This window comes from Haemaphysalis longicornis, unplaced genomic scaffold, assembly GCF_048455015.1.
Source record: "Haemaphysalis longicornis isolate Haplotype H1 unplaced genomic scaffold, Haemaphysalis longicornis Haplotype H1 scaffold_8, whole genome shotgun sequence".
Lineage (NCBI taxonomy): Eukaryota > Metazoa > Arthropoda > Arachnida > Ixodida > Ixodidae > Haemaphysalis > Haemaphysalis longicornis.
In genome coordinates, this window is record NW_027526445.1 from 127,131,562 (window position 1) to 127,155,135 (window position 23,574).

At 47.6% G+C, this 23,574-nt stretch overlaps 1 protein-coding gene across 2 annotated transcripts in view; it reads right to left on the reverse strand.

Annotated features, from left to right (window-relative positions):
• Positions 1-22,758, reverse strand: part of Spred (Sprouty-related protein with EVH-1 domain) — a 108,682-nt gene extending 85,924 nt beyond the window's left edge. Inside the window, exon 1 of one of the 2 annotated variants that reach the window (XM_077681156.1) lies at positions 22,496-22,758. In XM_077681156.1, coding sequence (XP_077537282.1) covers positions 22,496-22,530 — 35 coding nt within the window. In that variant the 5' untranslated portion in view covers positions 22,531-22,758. The remainder of the gene's footprint in view (positions 1-22,495) is intronic. The other variant, XM_077681154.1, reaches the window with a different exon arrangement.
• Between the last annotated feature and the right edge of the window lie 816 nt (positions 22,759-23,574).

The window sequence follows — 23,574 nt, forward strand, 5'->3', positions numbered from 1 at the left end:
ATCCATAATGTGTGCAGTTCATTGAGGGCCTAGACTAAAGACTGAAAGCCTTCAGTGGCAGTCAGTGAACTTGAACGTTTAGTGCTTCAGCGCTGGCATACGTGTCTGATCCAACTTTTCTTCGTTCTTTCCATTCTCTTTTTTGCCTATGTACCCTTTCCCACGTGCAGGATAGCAGGCTAGGCTCTAGCCAGGTTAACTTTCCTGCCTTCCTTCGACAACCTTCCTTCCTTGGTTCCTAGAAGCAACGTGTTCTTGGTGCTGGGGCACCCGTACAGGGGATAATAAATGCCAGTCATGTTGCGCTAACACAGCGTACAGTGGAAACGGCAACATCATATACCCAACACACAAAATCGAGAAGCGCACAATTACTGAAGAAAAAGGGCATGTTGTCCAAAAAGTCGGTTGAAAAACATTGCAAATTGGGCTGTCGCTAAAAACCACTTAGTTAACGTTTTATCTTGCCACGACTTCCGAATGAAAAACTAAAAACAAGAGAGAGAGAGAGAGAGAGAGAGAGAGAGAGAGAGAGAGAGAGAGAGAGAGAGAGAGAGATAAGGGGGTTATTAATAGTAGTAATAATACAATAAAAATAATCAATCAATCATGTTTATTAACGTTCACAGGAACAGCCAACGGCCTGAGGGCTGGCGCACGGATAGTGACATAAAACAAAGTACAAAAACATATTGCAAGAAGTCACGGACAGGCCACACACAAATTGAAGTGGTGTTAATGAAATAAATAAAACACAGGTGAGCGAAAAGTTATTAATAATAATGATAATCCTTTTTTTTTTGTTCTTGCTTGTTCGTTTTTCTTTCGTATTTGTTGTTCTGTAATTTTGAGATTCACCACCCCTCAGGGAAAACCCAACCAGTTTGTCTTTATAGTATCCGTAAATAAATAAATAAATAAATAGAAGAAGAAGAAGAAGCAGAAGAAGAAGAAGAAGAAGAAGAAGAAGAAGAAGAAGAAGAAGAAGAAGAAGAAGAAGAAGAAGAAGAGAAGAAGAACAACAACAACAACAACAATAACAATAATAAAAAGATCTATGCTTCACCAAGATCAAACCTGCAACTCCGGGAATAGCAGCCGACGCCTCATCTAATAAGACAGCGATACCCGTTTTTTTTATTGTGTGGAAGAAAGGCCTGGGCAGGGCCATTACGATAGAAAACTGAGCAATTACACAAACAATGAGTAACCCATTCTAATCAAAGCACCGGGGAAATCGCAAAAAAAAAATCAGGCTGCTTGCTTTAAGCCGCTTATACGCAGATCGAAAATACGAAGGTCGTTTGAAAAACTAGGTCAACTCTATTGAGACAGCGCCACTGCTTTTGGTAACATCATGGCTGGCAGGTAGCAACGTGGATCTGAATCAGGTGGGTTATAATTGAAAGGCTCAACGAGGTTCATTCATCTCATATCTTGAAACGGCAATATCCGCACTTGTTAAGGAAACGGAAGGAAGTGAGGAAGAGAACCATACAGAGAAGGCAGGGAGGTTAACCAGGGGCGCTATTCTCGTGTTTTGTCCGTTTTGTTCCGTTTCAAAAGTGTCCGTTCTGAGCAAGCCCTCAGTGGCTAAAAGTGAACATCCGGATGTGACGCAATGCAAGCACGGCGGAGCTATGACCCGCGGCTTCTCGGAACAGACGATTTGGAGCAGACGATTTTTCGTCGCCTTGTTCTTGGTTCGCTGGCGGTACAATAAACTCATAAAAGATAGCTTAAAATAGGTTCAGTCGTTCAATATGTGTTTACAAGAACAGTTGCGCAAAAGTCAACCCAAAGCCCGCCTACAACTAGAAGTACGTCACAATAAAACGGACGCAAAATGGATGTTTTTAAACCGTACTACACGAGAATACCACCCCAGGTAACTGTACGGTTGGCCACCTTACTACACAAGCGGATGGGGATATTGCGAAATGGAAGGGAGAGAAAGGATTGCGGTATATATTATCAAAGCGAGAAAATGAGGAAGAAAATCAGAAAAAATACAGGGAGTGGTAATGGTAAGTACAAAGAAAACAGCACGCACGAGAGGAAAATGGAAAGGGAATAGAATTAAGCAGGTAAACTGACAAAATTGTCCAGTGAAGGACGCCGCACGCCAGCAACGTCTCTAGAACCGTTCAGATTCATCGCCGCCTACCTACTAACACGCCACGCTAGGACGGCACCCTACTGTGTTGTCTGTGGCTGGGTGTTGTCATCACCACTGCTTATTCTTCCATAATCGGCTTGGCCAACAGCCACCGAAGAGACATGTGAACACATTTTGTGCTACTGTAACCGATTCACAACAGCGAGGCAGCAGCCCTCAATCACACTCCGCAAACTCGACGACCACCCATTCACCGCTGTTACAATCAGGAAGGCGCACCGAACCGGGCTCTGTCGCCTCCGTCGTTTGTGGTAGCGTGGTGTAGAGCGGCCAGCAGAAGTTGCTGCCTCGGTGATGACGACAAAAAGCCGAAGGCAAACTGAACTACTTTACTGAATGACAACAAGTGATCGGCGACGATACAGAAGCATCAGACACACACAAACGCTCTTCCCCGAGTTCGTGAGGCCCGCAGTAGTGGTGCTTGTCGAGTCCGAGAGAGAAGGGGAGAGGAAGCCTCGGCTGCGGTGTCATCTGGCAGGTTGAAGTCTCGGCATGCCGAACAGTTTGGTTTGTATTTTGCAACTTCCGCGGCTCGAGTCATCACTGGCGGGGCCTGTCTCAATACGATTTCCAGGAAGGCCGGCTTTCCGCAAGGCACAGGTGCACTACACAAAACTTGCAGCACGCGCGAACAGGGTAGCGGCGCGCTGAATGGTAACACCGCACAGATTACTGTGGGTCACAGGCGCTTCTGTCAAAAGCCTAAAAGGCTACCAAAAATTGAATAAAACGAAGTCCGTGGCAGTGAGCAAGCTGTCGTAATTGTGCACCGTCACTGAAGACGCCGCACATAAACTCGAAGTGACGCGTGTTGTGACGACTCGTTGAGGTCACGACTCCGTACGTCATGAAACACATGATGCCATTGTTATGCAGGACCGAGAAATGTCAGTGCACGTGACTGGCGCTCCTGTAGGAAGGTCGACTGAAGCAGTGTGCACAACCATCCCGAATAACTGCGCACGATAAAAATATATAATAGGTACGATTCACCTTTGATGATTGCCTTTAACTGCAAAACATTCTTGCGCTTAGTAGAATTTCTCGCGGTTACGTCAGAGGCCTGAATGAATAACGCACGGCTCACACGGAGCGTACCCGCCACAGTGGCCCATTGACTAAGCCATTGTGCTGCTGAGCCAAGTGCGCGAGTTCGATACCCGGCAGTAGTGGCCGCTTTTCCGATGGAGACGAGAATCAAAAAACGCCCGTGTGTTCGATACTCCGGCGCACGTTAAAAATTCACAGAGGATCAAAATTATTCCGGAGCCCTCCACTACGGCGCGCCTCATCACCTAGGAAGCCTCGGGGTGTTAAGCCAAAAAAAAAAAAAAAAAAGTAATGCGTCACATGGAGCGCAGTTGCAACGAAAACACGGCGGCGGCAACAAACGAAGCAGTATAGAGGCATTTTTTTACCTGAACTGGCTGCGCTGGTGCAAGCAGTGCAGCATATGTGTATTTTTTTTACTAACTGATATCCCCAGTAGCACGTTACACTGGTCTGCACGACACTGCACTAATCTGCACCAGTTCGGGTAAAAAAAAAAATGCCCCTAGTGGCGACTCTCCCGTCACTTTCTCGCAACGTTCCTATGACGTCACAGAATCCTGCGTGTGCGATTGGCTGCCGCCAACGTTAGCCGCCACCGTCAAACATGACTGGGAGACTGTCACCGGTTAACATGCAGTTAAGGCCGGGTTCAGAGTGTTGCCGCAACTGTCATAATAACTTTAAAGAATGACGTCATTTCACGTCTCAGCCAACCGAACTGCGTGACACGCCGCTTTTTTTTACGTCCATAATCACGGTATGGCTTCTGCGTCAGTAGTCGGAACATAGCCTAACACACTGGTACCCATGTTTTTAGTGTGATGTCTATTCCGTTACTCCTGCCCGTATTGTGTCACTGTAGCGCGAGATTTGAATGTTTTCAAGCGAAGCTTTCTATGCCTACCACGATGGCTTGATTGATTATGAGGTTTGAACGCACCGACGCCACACAGGCGATGAGGTGCACTGTAGTGGAGGGCTCCGGATTAATTTTGACCTTCTGGGGATTTTTGACGTGCGCCGTAATCTCGAACACACGGGCGGTTTTGCGACCAGGAAATAAACCCGCGTCCTTGGGCTCAGAAGCACAACGCCTTAACGTTGCACAAGAACGCAGTGCAGGAAAGCCAACTTCAACTTCAACTTTAACTTTATTGAGCATTTCGTACATATAAATGCGAGGATAAACACAAAAAGCTGTAAAACTGCAGCTTGACGAGGTGTTTGCCCCTCACGGTTGGCATGGCAGAGTAGGAACAGGAGTTCAAAGCGTACGCCAAGAAACAGTCCTAAGAAAATAAATCTTGCCTTAACATGTCGATATTGCATACAAGCAAAAAGAAAGCATTAAAAGGCACTATAGCTCACATTTTGTAAAAGAAACTTAATAAATGATATACACACACGCATATAGACGCTCATACATACATACATACATATAAAGGTTGCAAAACAAAACGGGGTACACAGGTACATAAAAAGAGAAATATCGGATATGTACGGAACCTGTGTACACACAAAAAAAAGAAAAAGAGAAATCTCGAAGAAAAAAACTTTCTCTGGCGATGATTATGATCGTGAATGATACGAAAGATGGTTGAAACTCGAAGCTTTTTCTGCTAGAAAGGCCATGGATGCTTTAAAGTCAAAGCCCGAAATCCAAATATTCACGCCCAAAATGCACTGCACGAAAGCCAACTTACATAACGGGTTTCTGCAAAAGCTCATCAAGCGCCTCACACACAAAAAAAAAGAAAAAAGAAAAGAAAACGTTTCCGTGGTCGGAATCGAACCTGGGTCGAGGCCTCGCGTTCTCAAGTCGACTTTTATCCGGCTGCGCCACTCCGACATGGTCGAAGATTTTTTTTTTCTCGACAAAAACTGGCTTATTTGCACAATAAAGATTCATTATACGGAGAAAGTACACATGGCTGTACATATAGAAAGGTTCAGGTGAGGATGCTGCTTGCTGCAAAATCTTTTTACAGCGAAGCTGTTAGCCTCTCATTGGTCGGAAAATTTCGTGTCGTAAACAAACAAACAAAACAAAACCCAGGCACTACCCAGCAGTTCTGGCCCAAGACGCCGAGCGCACGCGTCAGGCTAATCAGACATACAGCACAGAGCTTACAATTCGTTTAAGGGCACCACAAAACAAGCACCGAAATCGCATTATGGATAACGCGCCTGTTAACAATGGGACCCCTTACCGTGTGTTCCTGGTAAAGAATAGGTTTGCAGATTATCCTTGAAGGCTAGGCAGGACTATAATGTCACTAAATAGAGCAGTTCTTCCTCAAGACGTGGAGTGCATGCTAGGACAAGCTAGTCAGGACCCAGCATTTGCCGCCATTGAAGCCGAGAGCAAGCGGCAAGACTGCCGAGACGACAGCAGCGCTCAAGCGCATGGCACAGTTCAGTGTCTGAGTCGGGTGCTCCAAGAACACACTAGTCCACTCCAGCCCCTGGATGAAATGCCTCCGGGCTGGCTTGGGGGTGGGAGCACACTTCACCGCATCCCCTCGCGCTCGACATAGTCAGCGTAGGCCTATACTCGTGTATAAGTTAAGAACGGCGACGAAAGTTGCCGCTGTGCCTCATCCCCGCAGCAGGATGTTACTCCGCGCTGCGCAAGTAGTGCATTACTGGAAATATTTAGAACATGGCACAAGCCGTTTCCGGGATTTTTCAGACTTCATATGCTTATAAACTACTGCAGCGACGACAAACAAATTACTTGAGAAAAGGCAGGCGACATCAGGCATTCATAGCAGCCTCCTTTGAAAAAACGCGCGCCCGTTGACCTCCGTGTCCGTCGCTTAGGCGGAGTGAAACCGAACATGAGCTATTTTGTGAGCACTCATTCGCAGAGCACCGAGTGTTCAGTCGGGACGTCTAGGTAGTCCACGGTCGAAGCAGTTTGAATTTTGAACGTAAGCTTTGGCTTACGTTGCATGGGTGAAAACGTCGCGTATAACCATTTTTTCTCTTAATAAGAAAGAGCTTTGATTTTTTCAACATCGGTGGCGTTTTTCGGGTAAAAACGTCTTTCGCGGCTTGAATGGAGCTGAGTGACCTACCAAAGGCTTGCCCTTTCAAATCGAACAGAGTTGCATTTGGTCTTCATGATCTAAGCGCCTTCGTTCTGTAGCCGCACGCCCACGTGTAAAGGGTACTGATTTAGAAAAAAAAAATTTAAAATGTTATTTTTTTCGCGTCAGGAACACAGAATCGTGGGATGAATGGAGCGTAACACGTCCTGGCCATGTCCAGAAATGACAAGCGAAGTCTGCGAAACGCGTGTGGGAACAGCCTAGTAAAGCTTACTTCACCATGCAGCAGTCAAGGGGTCAGGGGACTACCGAACGCGCAGAAGTCCAGTGCCATTTGCTCCTCCCTACAGAGAAACCTTGGCAAGCGGTGCACGGTGGCAGGTACCCCTGGTACAATAAAAGCGGAGATATGATCCGCAAGGGTAATTCAGATTACATCTGACAGGAAGTCATTCCGCTGATAAGGGCAAAAAACACCCACACATGAAAGAGGCGATAATATCTAACGTGGAAAGACAGGAAGGTCGAGGCCTCTCACTTCTTATCTCGTGACACGGACCTCGAGCGCCGTGCAAACGTACAGCAAAGCAGCTGCAGCATTGTAAAGTCGGAACGGGCGCAAGTAAACGTTTGCAAAACGAACAATGCTTCAGCTCTTTAGAAGTTAGTTGCAATCAAGACTTAAAAAAAAAACAATGGGGTGAGTACTCCAAACGTTGCAGCACCGTGCAATGTTGGCAGTATACTCGCTTAAGCGAAGGAGACGTTTAAACGCTGACGCCATGTTTTCTTGACGCCTTAACTATAGAGTTTTATACTAATATATACTACAGGGAAATCTGTCGCTGCAGTCGCGGGCCGCCGTGGGCGGCGCCATTGCCGCTAGCGACGTTCCTCGTCTACCTGGCTTAGCTATAGCCATATGGCTTCTTTTTTGCGTCGAAGCCAATATCAAGAAAAAAGGGTAACATCTTTTTCGTGTTCATCGTACATAAAGGTTCTAAATAATCAAGAATAAATTAATCTTTTTGGAGGTTCAGTTTTATAATAACAAAACAAATTTAATGAACCTTCTATAGTAATATTGTTGCTTTTTTTGCAGCCAACTTTTCAGCCTGTTCATGAGCCATAGCAAGGAGAAGTGGAACGTGCATGCCCGGTACATGACGGAACGCTCGCTAAAGCGCGGCTCCCCTAGACAGTGGCGCCAGATTTCCCTCTAGTGTATATTAGTATGAAACTCTGTGGCCTTAACAAGGTCGTCGCTTCTTGAAATGAGATCTCATGTTATGAAATGAAATGAAATCACATGGTGAGATCACATGTTATTACCATCGTATATGTCACAATCAATCAATCAATCAATCAATCAATCAATCAATCAATCAATCAATCAATCAATCAATCAATCAATCAATCAATCAATCAATCAATCAATCAATCAATCAATCAATCAATACCTGTTGCTGTTTTTATAATGTGGATACTGCGGAAAAAATTGACAGATTGAATTAGCTGCGCCGACCATAAAGAGAGAGAGAGAGAGAGAGAGAGAGAGAAAGAGAGAGAGAGAGAGAGAGAGAGAGAGAGAGAGAGAGAGAGAGAGAGAGAGAGAGAGAGAGAGAGAGAGAGAGAGAGAGAGAGAGAGAGAGAGAGAGAGAGAGAGAGAGAGAGAGAGAGAGGTATACCGTGCTAAAGTAGCTTACGTTCCTCCCTGCCGAGGCTTAGTCCAATAACACCACGGCGGATATGAGGTACTCTCTGTGTCATATGCATCACTTTGCTTGACCAAGAGCAGCAACTGTCAGCATGGCGCTGGAGTTTATAGCATTTCTTTTGGAGGTCTTGCTATTTCAAAGATTGATTGTGGTTGTGGTGTTTGACGCGCCGAACCTATAGGCCCGGGCTATGAAGAGCGCAGTAATGGAGGGCTTCGAATTAGTTGTGACTGCAGCTGGGGATCTTATATGTGCGCCGAAATCTCGAACACAGGGTCGTTTTTGCTTTTCGCCCCCATCAGAAAAGCGGCCGCCGCGTCCGGGATCGAACCCACGTCCTTGGGCTCAGAAGCAGAACGCCCTAACCACTGAGTCCCTGGGGAGGGTGCAATTTCAAAACGCGCCATACAACCCTGACCCAATGTGTCCCTACTGCCTCACTCCATATAACAGCTAGGACCACCTTCTGTGGTGCTGCCCGCACAATCATACACAACCACCATTCACCCCAGAGTTACTGGCTCTTGCGGCGAGCCTCCAGGAACAACTGGAACTGGTTGCCCACATCATCAGGGTCCTCAGTGGCTGCCTGGACCGAAGCGACCGATTCATAACCACCATCCAGTGTGAAAATTTCCGCATCTGTCGTTGAAATTTTTCTAGAATAACAGCAGTAACTGTTGGGTGTGCGCCGTAGTTTAGGCCTAACGTTACACTTCGATGTGTTGGCAGGGCTACACTTCGATGTGTTGGCACGGCAACCGGGACCCGCTGCTTAAAGCACAATAAACACAATGAGTATATGGCTAAATCACAGGAGCAACCATAGTGTTTGAACTGGTGTTTAAAATTTACGTTTCACTTTGAGTTTCATGCGGTGCCCAAGGTACCACTGCTGGTATGTGGTACTCTGCTGATAACTTTGCTAAAATAGCATCACCAATGGTCGGGTACGCCGCGGAGCTTAGGCCTAACGTTAGGATGTGAGGCGCTTCCTTCGCCGTAATACCATTAAATTAGCTTTCTGACTTTATGTATTGATTGTGGCGTATAACGCACCGAAGTTATGCACATGTGGGCTATATAAGGCGCGCCGTAGTGGAGGGCTCAGGATTAATTTTGAACACCCGGGGATCTTTAACGTGCGCCGAAATCTCGACACACGTGCATTGGCGTTTTGTGCTTTTCGCCTCCGCAGTTAGGAATGACAAGGCGTCGTTGGGCTCAGCATCTAATTATATATTTACTGGACGTCAGTTCTTCCAACGTACTGTCTGTAGCTACTACCAACATCTTCAGTATCGTGGCCTTCCACCAACAGGATATTGAATACTGTCACATCATAACCATAGGCCATAGCGAGCCGCTTGTAACGGAATGGTCCCAGCAGTGGCTAGTGTGGCCGCATTCCACCGTCGCTTTCCATCGTTGACAACCGCTGTTAAACTTGGATCACTTAACAAGGTATAGGTTCGGGCGAGTTGATAAATCATATTGAACGTTCAATGTGCAGACTACACGAAGACGACAGACAGAAGACGAGAGAATGCGCATTTTGCAACTAACTTTATCGATGTAAGCAGGCCTTCGGGGTACGGCTACAGGAAGTAAAGAGCGAGAAGAAATACGCCGTCCTTCCGTGCAATGACGGTGTTTCCCACCGGCTTGAAAAGATTGGGGAAAACGCAGACGTCAACGTTATCTTTTCAGCGCCACAGAAACTTGCCCCTTTATGCAAGAATAGTTATGGTATCGCTATCAAACGTTCATGTGATATTAAACACAAGGTCAAGTTCGTTGACTGTAGTGCGAGCGTGGTCTATGTCATCCCATTGAATTTTGGCAAGAAGTATATTGGGCAGACTGGGCGCTGCCTCAACGAACGATCGCGTAAGCACGCCAACAATGTGTGCAACGGCATAACTCGACATTGGGCCACCCGCTGCCGCGACCATGGTTGTACGCCTTTGTTTGATAAGAGCAGCATTATCGGCAAACACAGGAGCCAGCGCACTCGCGAGATTATTGAGGCACATGAGATCACACGTACCAGTGGTAATTGTGTGAGTATGCCCTCCCTACGCTCACCGAGAACGAAGGGTACTTTTTAAGACGTGGCGGTGCTTTGTAATGACTGAACATTCGTAACACGTTCCCTAGTAGTGTTGTGTGGAGGATAGGGTATAGGTGACGTGATGATTTCGTGTATGTAAAAAAACGTTTATTCCTAATAAAGTTAGCTGCAGTTGCAAATTATCTCGTCTTCTTTCTGACAGTTTCGTGTAGTCTGCGCGTTCAACGTTCACTTGGATCACCTGACCCCTCTACGACTCATTCGGGCCGGCTTACAAAAAATAAAGGGCGATCTTACGCAGAGTCGTTCTAGGTGCGGAACCATGACTAATTTCGCTTCTTTGCCCCACTCACCGGGCCCGAATACCAGATCTTGCTTCCTGTACTTACTAAAGCGTGTGTGGATCGTACTTAACATAAATTCCGGTTTTAGGATCTATGTTGCTGTCCGGCACTCTATCGCAAGCGACTCCTCGAGGCGCTTTCCTAAGCTCTCGATGTCTGCTCCTTCTGTCCACAGTGGTATTCTTGCGTATATCGCCCTTTACTTGTACACGCGCGACGCCGTTGCTGATCGCGGAGGCCGTCCACAAACGTTCACCACGCGCCACAACTCCACCACGATCCCCCCACTGCGCATGTGCGGTTCCCGCTGACATCACCTGTCCTACTATCGTTATACTCCAGAGCACGTGCCGACGCTTCGGACAGGCGCACAGATTTCGTGTGTCCAACCCTTCTAGTACTTGAGCACTAAAAAAGAATTACCACGGACATTCGTACTATACTCGGTTACAACTCAAGAACGGCACCACCTCATGTAGTGTATCACTCCGCCAAAGCGCCGGACCCGTGACGTCAGTGCGCGCGCGTTTTGAAAGGGGTTTGCTATGAATGCGTGATATCGTCTGCCTTGTCTCACGCAGTTTGTTTGTCATCACTGGAGTCGTTTATAAGCATATTAAGTCCAAAAAATCACGGGAACGGCTCACGCCATGTTCAAAATATTCCCAGTAACGACCTACTTGCGCCGCGCGGAGAAACATCCGGCTACGGTGATAAGGCACAGCGGCAACTTCCGGTGCCGTTCTTAAGTTGTCACCGAGTATAGCAATGTAACCTCCTGACCTAGTGATAGACACCGGCGTCCAATTATGGCCAGCCAATAGCGTAGTTTCGACCACGCCGCCAAACACCAGTATCGGTGACATAATATACGCGGCGGATACCATAGCTCCGACACCGAAGTGACACACCCAGCTTGGGTGCGTATTTCGGGTGCACGACACAACGATTTAGCCGCTCAAGCACTCCACCCTTTGGGAGACATTTCCGCCCGCTCTCTGCTGCTTCCTCACAGTAGCGCTGTTCAGATATACGCCCTTTGACAACCTAAAACCGGGGGTTCATGAAAGCGGTGGTTCACGAGCGGTGCTTTCCAGTTCGCGAATCAACCACCTCTACCACCCCGCACGCTCACTATACAACACGCTTTGCCAGTGGGGTTGGTATACCACTGGTGAGCTTTCAGAAGTGGCAACTACCCGACCACGTGACGCTTCTTGGTGCCCGCGTTTTGCCATAACGCCGGGTGGTGTTGGCCAATACGTTAAACGTGGATCAAGTCATCATTCAACGACACGTTTTGGGGTCTTAATGTTATCGTTGGGGGTTGTTTCGGCTGGATGCCTTTGAGACGCAACTATCTTGCAGAAGGTGATTTTTCTCTCGTGTGCTCAGTACACCTGATCACCTGGTTAAACCTCCTCCCTCTTCCAGATCTAAGGACCATACAAAAGGCTGATGTATGGCTTTCGGCTTTTGTGAACGCACCGCCAGACATAACCGCAGCCTCTGATTACCCTTCAGGTCCAAAGCACACAATTAGCCAACTACAGCGACCGCTGCCTCGGTGACGACACAATGATATCTTTTCTACACAACATCGATATCGTCACGAGGTTTTTAACAAACTTGTTTTTGTGTCTCTTGGGGTGGGTGCAACGTTAAGAACCGACAACTCGTTTCTCGTTTGTAAAGCCTGTGAAGTTGAAGGCACAATTGAACCCATTCTGCGCCTGTGTTCCCGATACACCTTCCAACGGCAGGACCTCATCTTGACAGTACCCGGTAAACGAGGCGAAAATCCCCAGACATTGTTCATGGTCATTGTCATCCCGAAGAACATTCAGGGCCGGCGTGCTGAAATTCTTAGAATATACTATCCTATGTGCCTGACTCGTGAAGCCATGGCAGCACGGATAAGGCTTGAGTGTGCAGGATTTTGTTTCTTTAAAGCGCAGCTCTTAAGTGCCCGCTCCCACGATTTCGCGGCGTCCCTCGCCGTCGCCGTCGTTGTAAGCGCAAGAACGAGGCGGACACCGCAGAAAGAGCGAGCTGGAAAGTGGAGGGGGAAGGCGGTATGCCCAGGGCACGGAGCCCAGGGTGCCACGCGATGCGTGCTCAGTGGCGGCGCGCTACGAGATAACAACGGAGTAGCGGGCCCGATTGTGACGACATGACGCGTCACAGCAAATTGCGAATTCGGGCCGGCACATACTCTCGTTCGCAGCCACATGACGCGTTGCAACCTATACGGGCAAGTTTGGCCAGCGCATACCCGCCTTCGCTACCACTGACATCGCCAACACTCTCAGGCTCCAATTTTAATTACGCAGATCTCGCCAAATGAACCTAGTAATGCTTGAGCGATGCTAAACCATCGAAAACATGCTCGCAGGGCACCCATTTGTTTCTGAATGGAGACTACACTCCGCATTGCCTTTAATTTTTATTGGTTTGCTCCCGAGAACTTTGTATGCATTAATATTAGCTCCGTGCTTTTGTTAGTAAAGTTCATTTACTGTGCATGAAATAGGCATTTTGTATATACTTATACTATCACCTCTATGTCAATAATCATACCTGTCACCCTCTATGTTCTTTCCCCCTCCCCCCTTACACAGAGTAGCAGGTCAGAGACTACACTATCAGGCCGACCTCCCTGTGTTTTCCTTCCATTCAATAGAATACTCTCTCTATGATGCAATTTTTTACTTCGGGTTAGAGTCGGTACAAGCTGTGCGTCATTTGCTCTGGATAGCTGTTTTTGGTGTATGGTATCAGGAAACGTATGGTAATGGGGCTAATTATCGACTCGTTACTGTCGCAACTTGCTCTTTTTGTTGTTCGTAGTACGTTTTGTAGATGTCATAAGTGCTGTGTTTGGGGCTATGCTTTAAAGTATCGGGGCTTGCCTGCACTCGGCGGACGTTTAGGGCATGTCATCTGTTGGCTGTTTGCTGCGTTACTAAGAACACTGTCCTAGTTCGAGCCACTCTTTCTCATTTGCATCCGCTGCAACGCTTTTAGTAAGGAAGCTGCTCTGAGTATCACTGTTCTGGCATATCCAATTGATGGTTAGCTGTAGCGATCGTACTGAGGGCCGGGGCCTCGCTTTTGGACTCTGCCAGTAGAGCTGACCACCAAACAGTGATGGCGTGCTGAATGAGGGGTTGTGAGCTTGGCGGACGTGCTAAGCTTTCTTTCGGGTGCATTACAGTTTGCCCGGGCTTTACTCTGGGACCGACCAGAAACATAATGTGAGCTGAATGGGCTGAAACACGAATTGAGACTAAGAATAAATCAGGCCTTGAGGTGTACCGACTGTTAGCCTATCTGCTGCATGGTCAGTTAAGGAGGACCCCATGCAAGATTAACAGTTGGTCTCTGCTAGGTACTACATGAGAACGAAGGTGAGGAAGACATTTTTAAGTGCCTTGGGAAGGCTATAGCTGGGTTGCTGTGAAGGCGGCTGGAGCAGCGAAGGTTGCAAAAAACGCGTGCGGCACGAGGAATGTATATATTTAAAGGTGCGCTGACGAAATACTATCGGTTTAGCAGGTATGTGAGCCCAGAGACCTTCGAGGTACCCCTGCAGTCGCAGTCTGCTGAGTTCGGCCCAGTTAAAAAGCGTAACACAGCACATTCGGAGACGTGTCGGAAGTTTTTCAGGGTGCGTGTCTTTCGGAGTTGTAGAATGACAACAATGTGAAATTGTTTTCAGCGTCTCGCTGAACTCTGTGTGTGGAGGATTGCGACGTAGATTGTACGCTACCGGATCGTCGAGTGTTTCCCGACGAAAAGAATCGCAACTACAAGTTCCTTGAGCAGCTTGAGTGACCGAGGGTGGAGGCTCGGAAGGTGTTGTTAGGGGTAACGAGCCTGATGGTGTGTTTGCTCGCTAAACCTATAGTGTGGGAGTTACCCTGCAATTCCGTTTGACGTTCCTTGTTTCACAGAATGAGGTACATGGCTATAGCTGCAAGCGAAATTTGCCCGCCATTGTGTAGGAATGTATGAGCTGAAGCATCGCCAGCGTCTTGATTGAGCACCCTTGATTAACCAGTCCTGGATAGTCAGCGGGGAGTCGGTGGGCTGGTTTCGGATCGACAATACCTTAAGAATACATGGGAAATTTGAGCGGCGGATCGCGTCCCGGCAGCGCGCGGACGGTCCAGGACTGGTGATGACGTCATTATGACGTCATTGCTCCATTATGACGTCGGTAATATGAAAAGCGGGACTATGAGATAGACATTTATCCTGCTCCTTATAATCGACAAAAGACTATGGACTCTTGGACAGTGAAAAGTACACTCTTCAAATTTAGGAAGTACGTATTGTAGAAGTGTCCTTGCTAGTGCTTATTAAATGCAAAAGAAAGTTTGGGGAGAGGCAAATACACCAACCAAGGGAGTTTATTAAAAGCGGTCCCGACGTTTCGGAGCCTACTGGGCTCCTTCATCAGAGGTGACTGTGTAAGGCAAGAAGCAGCAGTTATATAAGGTGTCTTCTTAGGCAGTCTTACACAGTCTTCTCACACAGTTCTTACAAAAGAAAAAGAAGAGGCCACCTTATATAGCTGCTGCGTCTTGCCTTACACAGTAACCCCTCATGAAGGAGCCGAGTAGGCCCCGAAACGTTGGGACCGCTTTCAGTAAACGCCCTTGGTCGGTGCATTCACCTCTTCCTCCAGTTTAACCCAACCAAACAGAGTTCTGTCGAAGATGTTCACATTCAAGGAAAAACTAAAAAGATTGGCACAACCTTATTCGTCTATTCCGCTTAAACCAGTCAACAAACAGAACAATCTTCCAAACGCGTACACAATGTCTCCACAATCGACGTTATCAATCCCAAACGCCACTACAACCCGGAACATTATACTCAGTGTCCACATTGTCCACAGGAATCTCAGAGCCACAATTTCAAACGCCCCCGTACACACAACCCGGAACAAACCACTTGTAAACCAGAGAGTAGTTACGGCATACAGGAAATGTCGGAAGAGCCAAACACTACATTGAGGCAGTAATGAACGAGAACGAGGTTGCATTTGTGAAAACAAATCCAAAGATTTACATTGAAACAACTGGCTGTCAAGGCGGGATATTACAAGCAGTATAACTTAGCATCCGATACATCACTTTCTATAGCGGTACCCTTACATTACACTAACATACAAACATTTCGTGAAAATAAATCACTTCTCAAGGCTTGAGAGGCTTTAGAAAATCTGTTCACTTCACCTCGTTTGGAAAGTCAACTGTTTCCTTAACGCGACACTGAAGTGAATTGCAAACATTGTCTCATTGTCCCATCATATTAAAGTCTACAACACGCAGGCCATGTTTCGTGTTTGTATCGGTCGATTTACACTCCTCTTTAACATAAAAAAATAGTATTCAAAAGTACTGTTGAAAAGACGCCATCATTTCCGCCTATTTTGGGACGCCGGCTACAACGACACACACAACTGAACAAAATTGTCCTCAGAGCAAAATTTAACCGAATTGCAGCATTTTTAATCTGTACCACCAGTGCGTCAACGAAAAAAAGTCGATATTAAGCATACAGTCGACAAAAAATGTTCATGCCTGACGTCACTGCAGTAGTAGATTCTGCTGCCGGAATGGGGCAAGGCGCTTTTTGTTCTGCCACGTACTAAAGAAGAAACAAAGGCACCAGACACCTGCTAAATAGTCAAATAATGGATTGCCTGGGTTTGACATTACAATGCAGCCGGAAATAAGGCTTTTACTGATTCACTTCGGTGTCCATTTAAGAGCGTGTCCTTACTTCGTCGGACAGTACCACGGACCTGTTATTTTTGCCAACGTGAGAGAGCGCGTATAAGTTGATCCTTAATACGACGAAGGCTTTGTAGCAGCTTCAACCTCAGGAAATACGGATATGCGATGCGACGTATACGCAGTAATCGGAGCGTACATTCCCTATTGAATATAAAGCGATGAAGGAGGAAACCAAGAAATCCAGAGGCCAGTCTATTGAAACATTCGTGGAAAATTGAAGCCACCTCCCTCCATCCTATTACAAAATATGCCTACTGAAAGTGACCGGACAGAGCGGCCGGACAGAGTTTTTTTCAGTTTCGAGAGCTGGCTTGGAGGCTTAATGTATTACTCAGCCACTACTGGTTTTTCTACATGTAACAGAGTATCTGATCGCTTCGAGAGTGCAAGAGTTCGGCAGGTGTCGATGATGTGAGGTGAATGAGCCAATTGGTCGTATTTACGCAGTCTTCTTGAAAAGGGCCATCATCTGTGGGTTTGCGCGTGTACTCACAAACACATTACGTGCCTTTATTGCTATACCCTTAGCAACTTTCCGTTGGGAGGAAACGGGGTATGGGGTTTATTGAAGTAGATTGGCTGTTACGGGGGTGTGACTGGCCACCATGGGTGCACTTGGAGTGCATGCGTGCGCTGCGAGGGGGGTCCACGTGTTCCACCGCTTGTGCGCCTGTCTTCTTAGCTCTGTGCTTCTTTACAGGCCTTTTAACTATTCTTTGGGGGGAGTGACCAAACTTGGTTCGAATAAGCGTCACGCATTCCATAAGTTTGGCAGATCCGGATTTCCGCACGGGGCACCCGCCCGATTACTTCATTTTCCGTGTTTGGCTTTTGGAGTCTGGTAAAGGTTTAGAAGCTCCTTGGTTAGTGGGAGCTACGAAAGGAGCAGTCCATTTTGAACACATAGCATTTATTTCTCTTCCGACTGGTGAATATACAATGTCAGCAAATATAAAATTATTCCTGCTTATACTCGGTGACAACTTAAGAACGGCACCGGAAGTTGCCGCCGTGCCTTATCACCGTAGCCGGATGTTTCTCCGCGCGGCGCAAGTAGGGCGTTACTGGGAATATTTTGAACATGGCGTGAGCCGTTCCCGTGACTTTTTGGACTTAATATGCTTATAAATGACTCCAGTGACGACAAACAAACTGCGTGAGACAAGGCAGACAATATCACGCATTCATAGCAAACCCCTTTCAAAACGCGCGCGCACTGACGTCACGGGTCCGGCGCTTTGGCGGAGTGATACACTACATGAGGTGGTGCCGTTCTTGAGTTTTAACCGAGTATAGTTGTTCGCGCAAATGTGTTGAGTGACTCAAAATATATTAAAAGTACGACTTTTTTTCGCGAAATGAGTACTTGGGGCTATAACTTAGGTACTTTCGCAGGTCAAATGCTGCCATGCTCCCAGTGTCATTCACACCAATCCCCGTGCGTCTGAATTGCGGCCGAAAACACTGAATTCCACGCACTTGGCACTATTATTAAAACAAAGCTCTAGTTTCCTCACTGATGTCGTTCTACGACAATGCACCCATGGGCGTACAACGCAGACAGGAGAGCCAATTGGCAGGAAAGCCAACTTCCTCTGACGATGATGATGAATGATCGTGGGTGAAGCGAAAGAAAAAAAAAACACTTCCCATGGCCGAAGTCGAACCTAGGTCCCATGACCTATGAAGCTGGCGTCTATTCGATTACTCCATTCCGACACGGTCGCAGCGAACGCCAAGCAGCAGGAACCGATTCTCGCCGTACACCCCAAACCCAAACGTTAGGCCTACGGAGTGCACATCCGAGAGTTATTGCTGCGGCTATTTTAGAAAAGCGGTGCGTACCTACAGTGTAGACCATTCTCGCAGTGTAGGATTGGCAAACCAAAGAATCCATCACGAGAAAGCCATGAAGACAAAATACAAGTTGGGTTTATTAGAAAGACTGCTTAGTCCCGATAACAATAATACCAATATCATCGCAATCTTCGAACAAATAACGGAGATATTAAAGAAAACGTGTGAAGCAGTCGCGACCCCCTAGCCAATTTCCCGCAACTTTTCTATGACGTCACGGAACCTTGTTTGTGCGATTGGCGGCCGCCTAACTGACCTGTCACGACGACACATGACTGGACGTCTGTAATGGGGCCTCTAGTTCCATAATGGGGCCTCTAGTTCCATTTGACCGCATCACTTGAATGCTAACGTGCAGTTACAGCACTGAAAATTATGTTTTATTGTTGGCCCGTATGACGTCATTCTTGCTCATAACACGTCACTGTGGCGCAAAATTTGAAAGTTTTTAAATAATTCTTGCTTTTTTTTTGTTAAAAAACATCTTTTGGGGCTGTAATAAAGCTGAGTGAGATACTGAATCCTAGTTCTTTCAAATTACACGAAGTTGTATTTTCTCTTCATGGCTCCTTTAACCATCGCCGTTGTTAGACCGAGGGGTGCAAGATTTTTTATACAACACGCGCTACCGCGTTCAGTCTTGTAATCTTAAACGGTCGCTGCTCATTCTCGATTCACCCCCCCCCCCTCCCTCCTCCACAAGGCCCCCTTTACTCCTTTTGCGTGACAGCAACACCAGAAGCTTGCTACCGATGTTGCGGTCTTGCAATGAGCCTTGATAGCTTGTCCCTGGCATTCCTTTCAGCGGCGGTAGGTGTCATTTGGTGTCTTTTTGTCCCTGTGTTCCTTGCGCTGTTTTTCACCATGAATCTTAGTCATTTGGTGCTCTGCCCCTTATTATTTATGAGAAAAGAGGAGCAACACTTGATGAAACAAAACAGCTCATACCCTGGTCTGGTATGCGGCCTGGTCCGCGGTAGAAATAACATCATCGGAGTCCAGTGAGGCTAAAACTGCACTCAAGGACAACCTTGTGGTTCAGCTTCACCCAAATGCTCTGAATTGACTAATCCATGCAGCACACAACGATGTTTCGGCGAATGACGATGTCGAGTGAACGTTTTCGCTGAAAAGTTTGGACTCCACTGTGACATCACGCAGTGCAGGCGTGACGCACTACATTTACACAGTGTCACAATGCAGATTACAGTTTTTGAGTGGAATGTTGTGTGCGTTGCTGTAATTAACCGAAATCGCTTAGGTGGTGCCATGGATTGGTCAATCGAGTGCATTGTGGGGAAGCTCAACCATGGGAATGCTTTAGAGGGTATATATAGATTGATGCAATACTGTACTGGGAAGGCTCGCTCGGACACAAACAGAAGTGGACTTTGACCACCCCAGACCCTCCCCAAAACTAGACTTTGACCATCCCAGACCCTCCCCAAAACTGGACTTTGACCATTCCAGACCCTTTCCAAAACTGGACTCTGACCATTCCAGATCCTCCCCAAAATTGGACTTTGACCATTCCAGACCTTTTCTAAAACAGGACATTGATTATTCCAGACCCTCCCCAAAACTGGACTTTGACCATCCCAGACTCTCCCCAAAACTGGACTTTGACCATCCCAGACCCTCCCCAGAACTGGACTTTGACCATTCTGATACAATATTTTGCCCATATTTTCCAATGCTAAGACGGCTGAAGCAGTTGTGAGTCTACGGGGGAGGCCTTCGCCCTTTAGCGGACACAAATAAGATAAAGATGATTATGATAATGATGATCACAATCATCGGACGCTTAGCAGATCCTAGCGGTAGACGCTCTTCTGCAAAAAATCGGTTTTTGAACGTAGGGTCATCCACAGGCTTAGCTGGATCATCAAATTTGACTTTAGCGTAGAATATTTCGAAAATTCTGATGAAAACAGTTCGAACCGTGTGAAGGACTTAAGTGCCCCCTCAAACTTCAAAGAAATGCCGCAGTTGTGACTAAATTACCCTAGGCCAAGGCAGCGGGAGGCGATAAGTGGGTGAAGGGGTGTTCCAGCTTAGACGGTGGACGACTGTACTTTGCATGTGTGATTTACTTTTCATGTGACTGTACTTTGCATGTCCGATCAGTCATACCGTAGGTCTCTGAGTAGGTGTACTCCTGGCCACTGAATTCCAAAACAAAATGAAGTGCTCACCCCCAATTCTATCTTCATCCATTCATTCATTCTGTGTTCGTCGCTGAGCGTTACGTTATCTCCCTGTTTCGATGGTTCTTTTTGCTGTCATGACCCTTCTGCATCCATGTGTCTTCTTTTACGCAAAGTCCATGTTTCATGCTCCCGGACAGCGTACTCATATCGCGCACTTTTCTTTTTAGGGGAAAGAAGCAACATACACAAAATGTTTGCGTATGCGTCCGAAGTGCATTACATCTGTGTACATCGGTACTACAGACAGGCAAGTACAAATCATACACACAGACCAAACTATTATATATTTGTCTCGCCTTTCAGTTGGCCCCAACAAGATGTCAAATGTATCGCACTTGATCCCATTTAGTCGCTTACAATTTCCACTTACCCAGAGTTTGGTGACGTGACAAGAGCTTCACAGGGAGCTGAAGGTATATTCATTCATTCGGAAGGCCTCTTTAGCCTTCCGAAGTGGTCTTGTGGCCACAGCTTGGGGACGGCCTTTTAAAAGAACAGGATTCATACCCCGCTATCTCAATACTCACCGGCCATAAGCACTGGTTTAGCTCTAATACTACAGGTCCTCGAATTTTGCGCACGATCCTCTCACACTCGCACTTTTTATGCAATCTCTTAGATGGCGTGCATCATTATGGAGCACGTGAAGCTTTAGCTATGCTTTGGAGCGTAAAGACTGCAGAGTGCAAATCTAAAGCTCAGAGCAGTCCTACGAGCTCTCGTAGAGACAGAGCTACCTTAACTCATCGTGCTTATTCATGACAGGCCTGTTCCATATAGGCACAGACTTGGAAGCTTCTGGTGGTTCGTAGCCTAGTCATGAGAGGAGAGCCACTCGGCCAGATGGCGGCAAGACTTTAGAACAGCACGTACATGGGAGGACCCCGTAACACAGCGTCCACGTCTCTTAGTCACGAGTATGACGTTCAAATTAAGCTGGAATTCGACAGTCGTCCGCTGCAGAGCTAAGCCCAATGTTAGGCTTACCGCTCTCGGCAGGTGGCTCATGTACCAATGAAGTAGAATTACGCAGTACGCACAGGTCACGGACCGAGACCTTCGCTAGAGTGTTCGTGAAAGCAATCACGCGATGATCGAGTACATAACACTCGGGAAACGGGCGACACGCAATCGTCATGACGGATGATTCCGCCAGTTGGTTTCAGATCCCTGCTGGTATTCTTTGCAACATATTGTTTAAGTATTCCATCATATTTAACAGATCTGCTGTCCTATGGACACGTTCCCCCCAGTAACGTTTTTTTTTGTGCACCAACTTACGGCGAAAATTAATCTGTACAAACTTTTCGAGCCGCCTGCGTTCTTGTTCCCTGCCGGGGATACCGTATATGCTTCATGATTATTTGCCGGAGATCTCCACATGACCCCTCCAATGAACACATTTGCCAGTTAGTTGGGAGTGAGGAGCTTCCCGTACACCGGCTTTACTTTCCGTCACGTGCGTTTGTCAGCCCTCCTAAGCGAAACACATCCAGGTACTGTTGGGAACCCACTCCAGACACTTTTGCGGAGGTCTGAACAAAAGCCGGGTATCGGTGGACTAACTGGACTTGTTTCTGATGTCCGGGAAAGACTTATTGCATGAAGAAAGTGGGGAAGCTGTCATTAGCTCTTATGGCTTTCCATTAACGGACCTCTGAAATAAAGGCATCTTTAGTTTACTGGCTCTACATTTCATGGAGTCCCTTTGTTCAGCCTTTGAACGCCAGGACGTAATTAGTGGCCGTACAGGCTTTGGCTGGCGTGCCGTGCCTTGGACACTGACCATATTGCGTAAAGATGGCTTTTAGAATCTTCTATATGGTAAGGAGATGGTGACCGTCACGCTTTCGCGTAAGTAGTAATCAACAAAGCGTGCAGTTACCAAACAAGTTGCGCTCTGTACAGTTTGTTGAGTTGTCTGTGATTTCAGCGTCTATGAATGAACAAACATAAAGATGCGTGTATTATAAACAAAGTTCTCGCTTGTTCAGTGACAGGGCGGCAAGCGGTGCAAATAATAAACGAAAGTGCGCTTTCCATGCTGCACTACAACTACCCACCAAATACGCCTGTTTACCATGCGACTGAAACGTGAGTGAAGGAATGATAGCTCTCCGTGGTACTTCCCTAGACTTTCTCAGTGCCATCTCTCCCTCCACCTGCGCCGTCGCTTCCCTGCACAACAACTCACCTTCCGTAACTGCATCCGGGCACCTCGTCGTCCATGGCCGGCCCGGCGTGTTCGTCGTTGCCGCCTCGCGTCTTCTTCCTTCTTCTGATCGCCGCGTCCTGGGTGCAAACCGCGCTCGGCGAGCGGCCACATGCGCCTAGCGGTGCCCCGAAGACGACCGGCCGATCAGACACAGCAGCGCGGGCCCTCCGCGTGTCTCGACACCCTCCTCGTGCACGGTACTGACAACGTCGTCGAGGGGCAAGAGAGCGCGGTGCTCGCAGGGCGCACTACCCGCGCTGCCGCCGGACCCCGCGTTCTGCGCGACCCGCGGCTCGGCGGCCGAACCTTCCCGCCACGCCCCCCGGCCGGCGCTCTGGCGGCCTCCTCCTCCTCCTCTCCATCCTCATCTTTTCCCTGCTCTCAGCATCCTCCTCTTCCGCGCTCGTGCTGCGCTGTTTGTCTCGCGGCGTGGCGATGATGGTGGAAGCGGCGGCGGCTCGACGTTGACGTCACGTCCGCCTCCCGACGTTACGTCACGCCTGCCGTTCTCGTTAGTACTGTACGCACGGCTCCGTTCGTGCTTGTTTTGTGTGTGTGTCTTCTGCTTTTCGGTGCGCAATTGTTGGGCGACATCGTAGGCGCTGCTGCCTCGTGCCCGGAAGGACTAAAATAACAGTGGGAGCACGTGGCCATCTGAAGCGTGTAAAGAGACGTTTTCCACCTTCCGCTACATGCTTTTGATCATCGACACGCTCGATTTCGTTCGATTTTCTTCCTGTCTTCTTACACCTTGGTCATCTTCTGCGGACTTCCCGCTCCCTATTGCGGATATTTTGTTATACCCCATAATTTATCATTGCAATCGTTCCAAGCAGCGATCAGTCCGTCCGTCCGTCCGTACCTACGGGCAAAAATAACTATTTACTGCCATCGTGATTGTTATCGTCTGAATTGACAAAAAAGTGGCGATTGATGATGATGGCGATGACGTTGGCAGAGGACCGCTATCATCATCACCGTATGCGAGTTCTCACGTTACCACGCAGTGTAATAGGCAGCGCTGTTTGCGATAGTCAGCGTTGCTTCCCACGCGTACA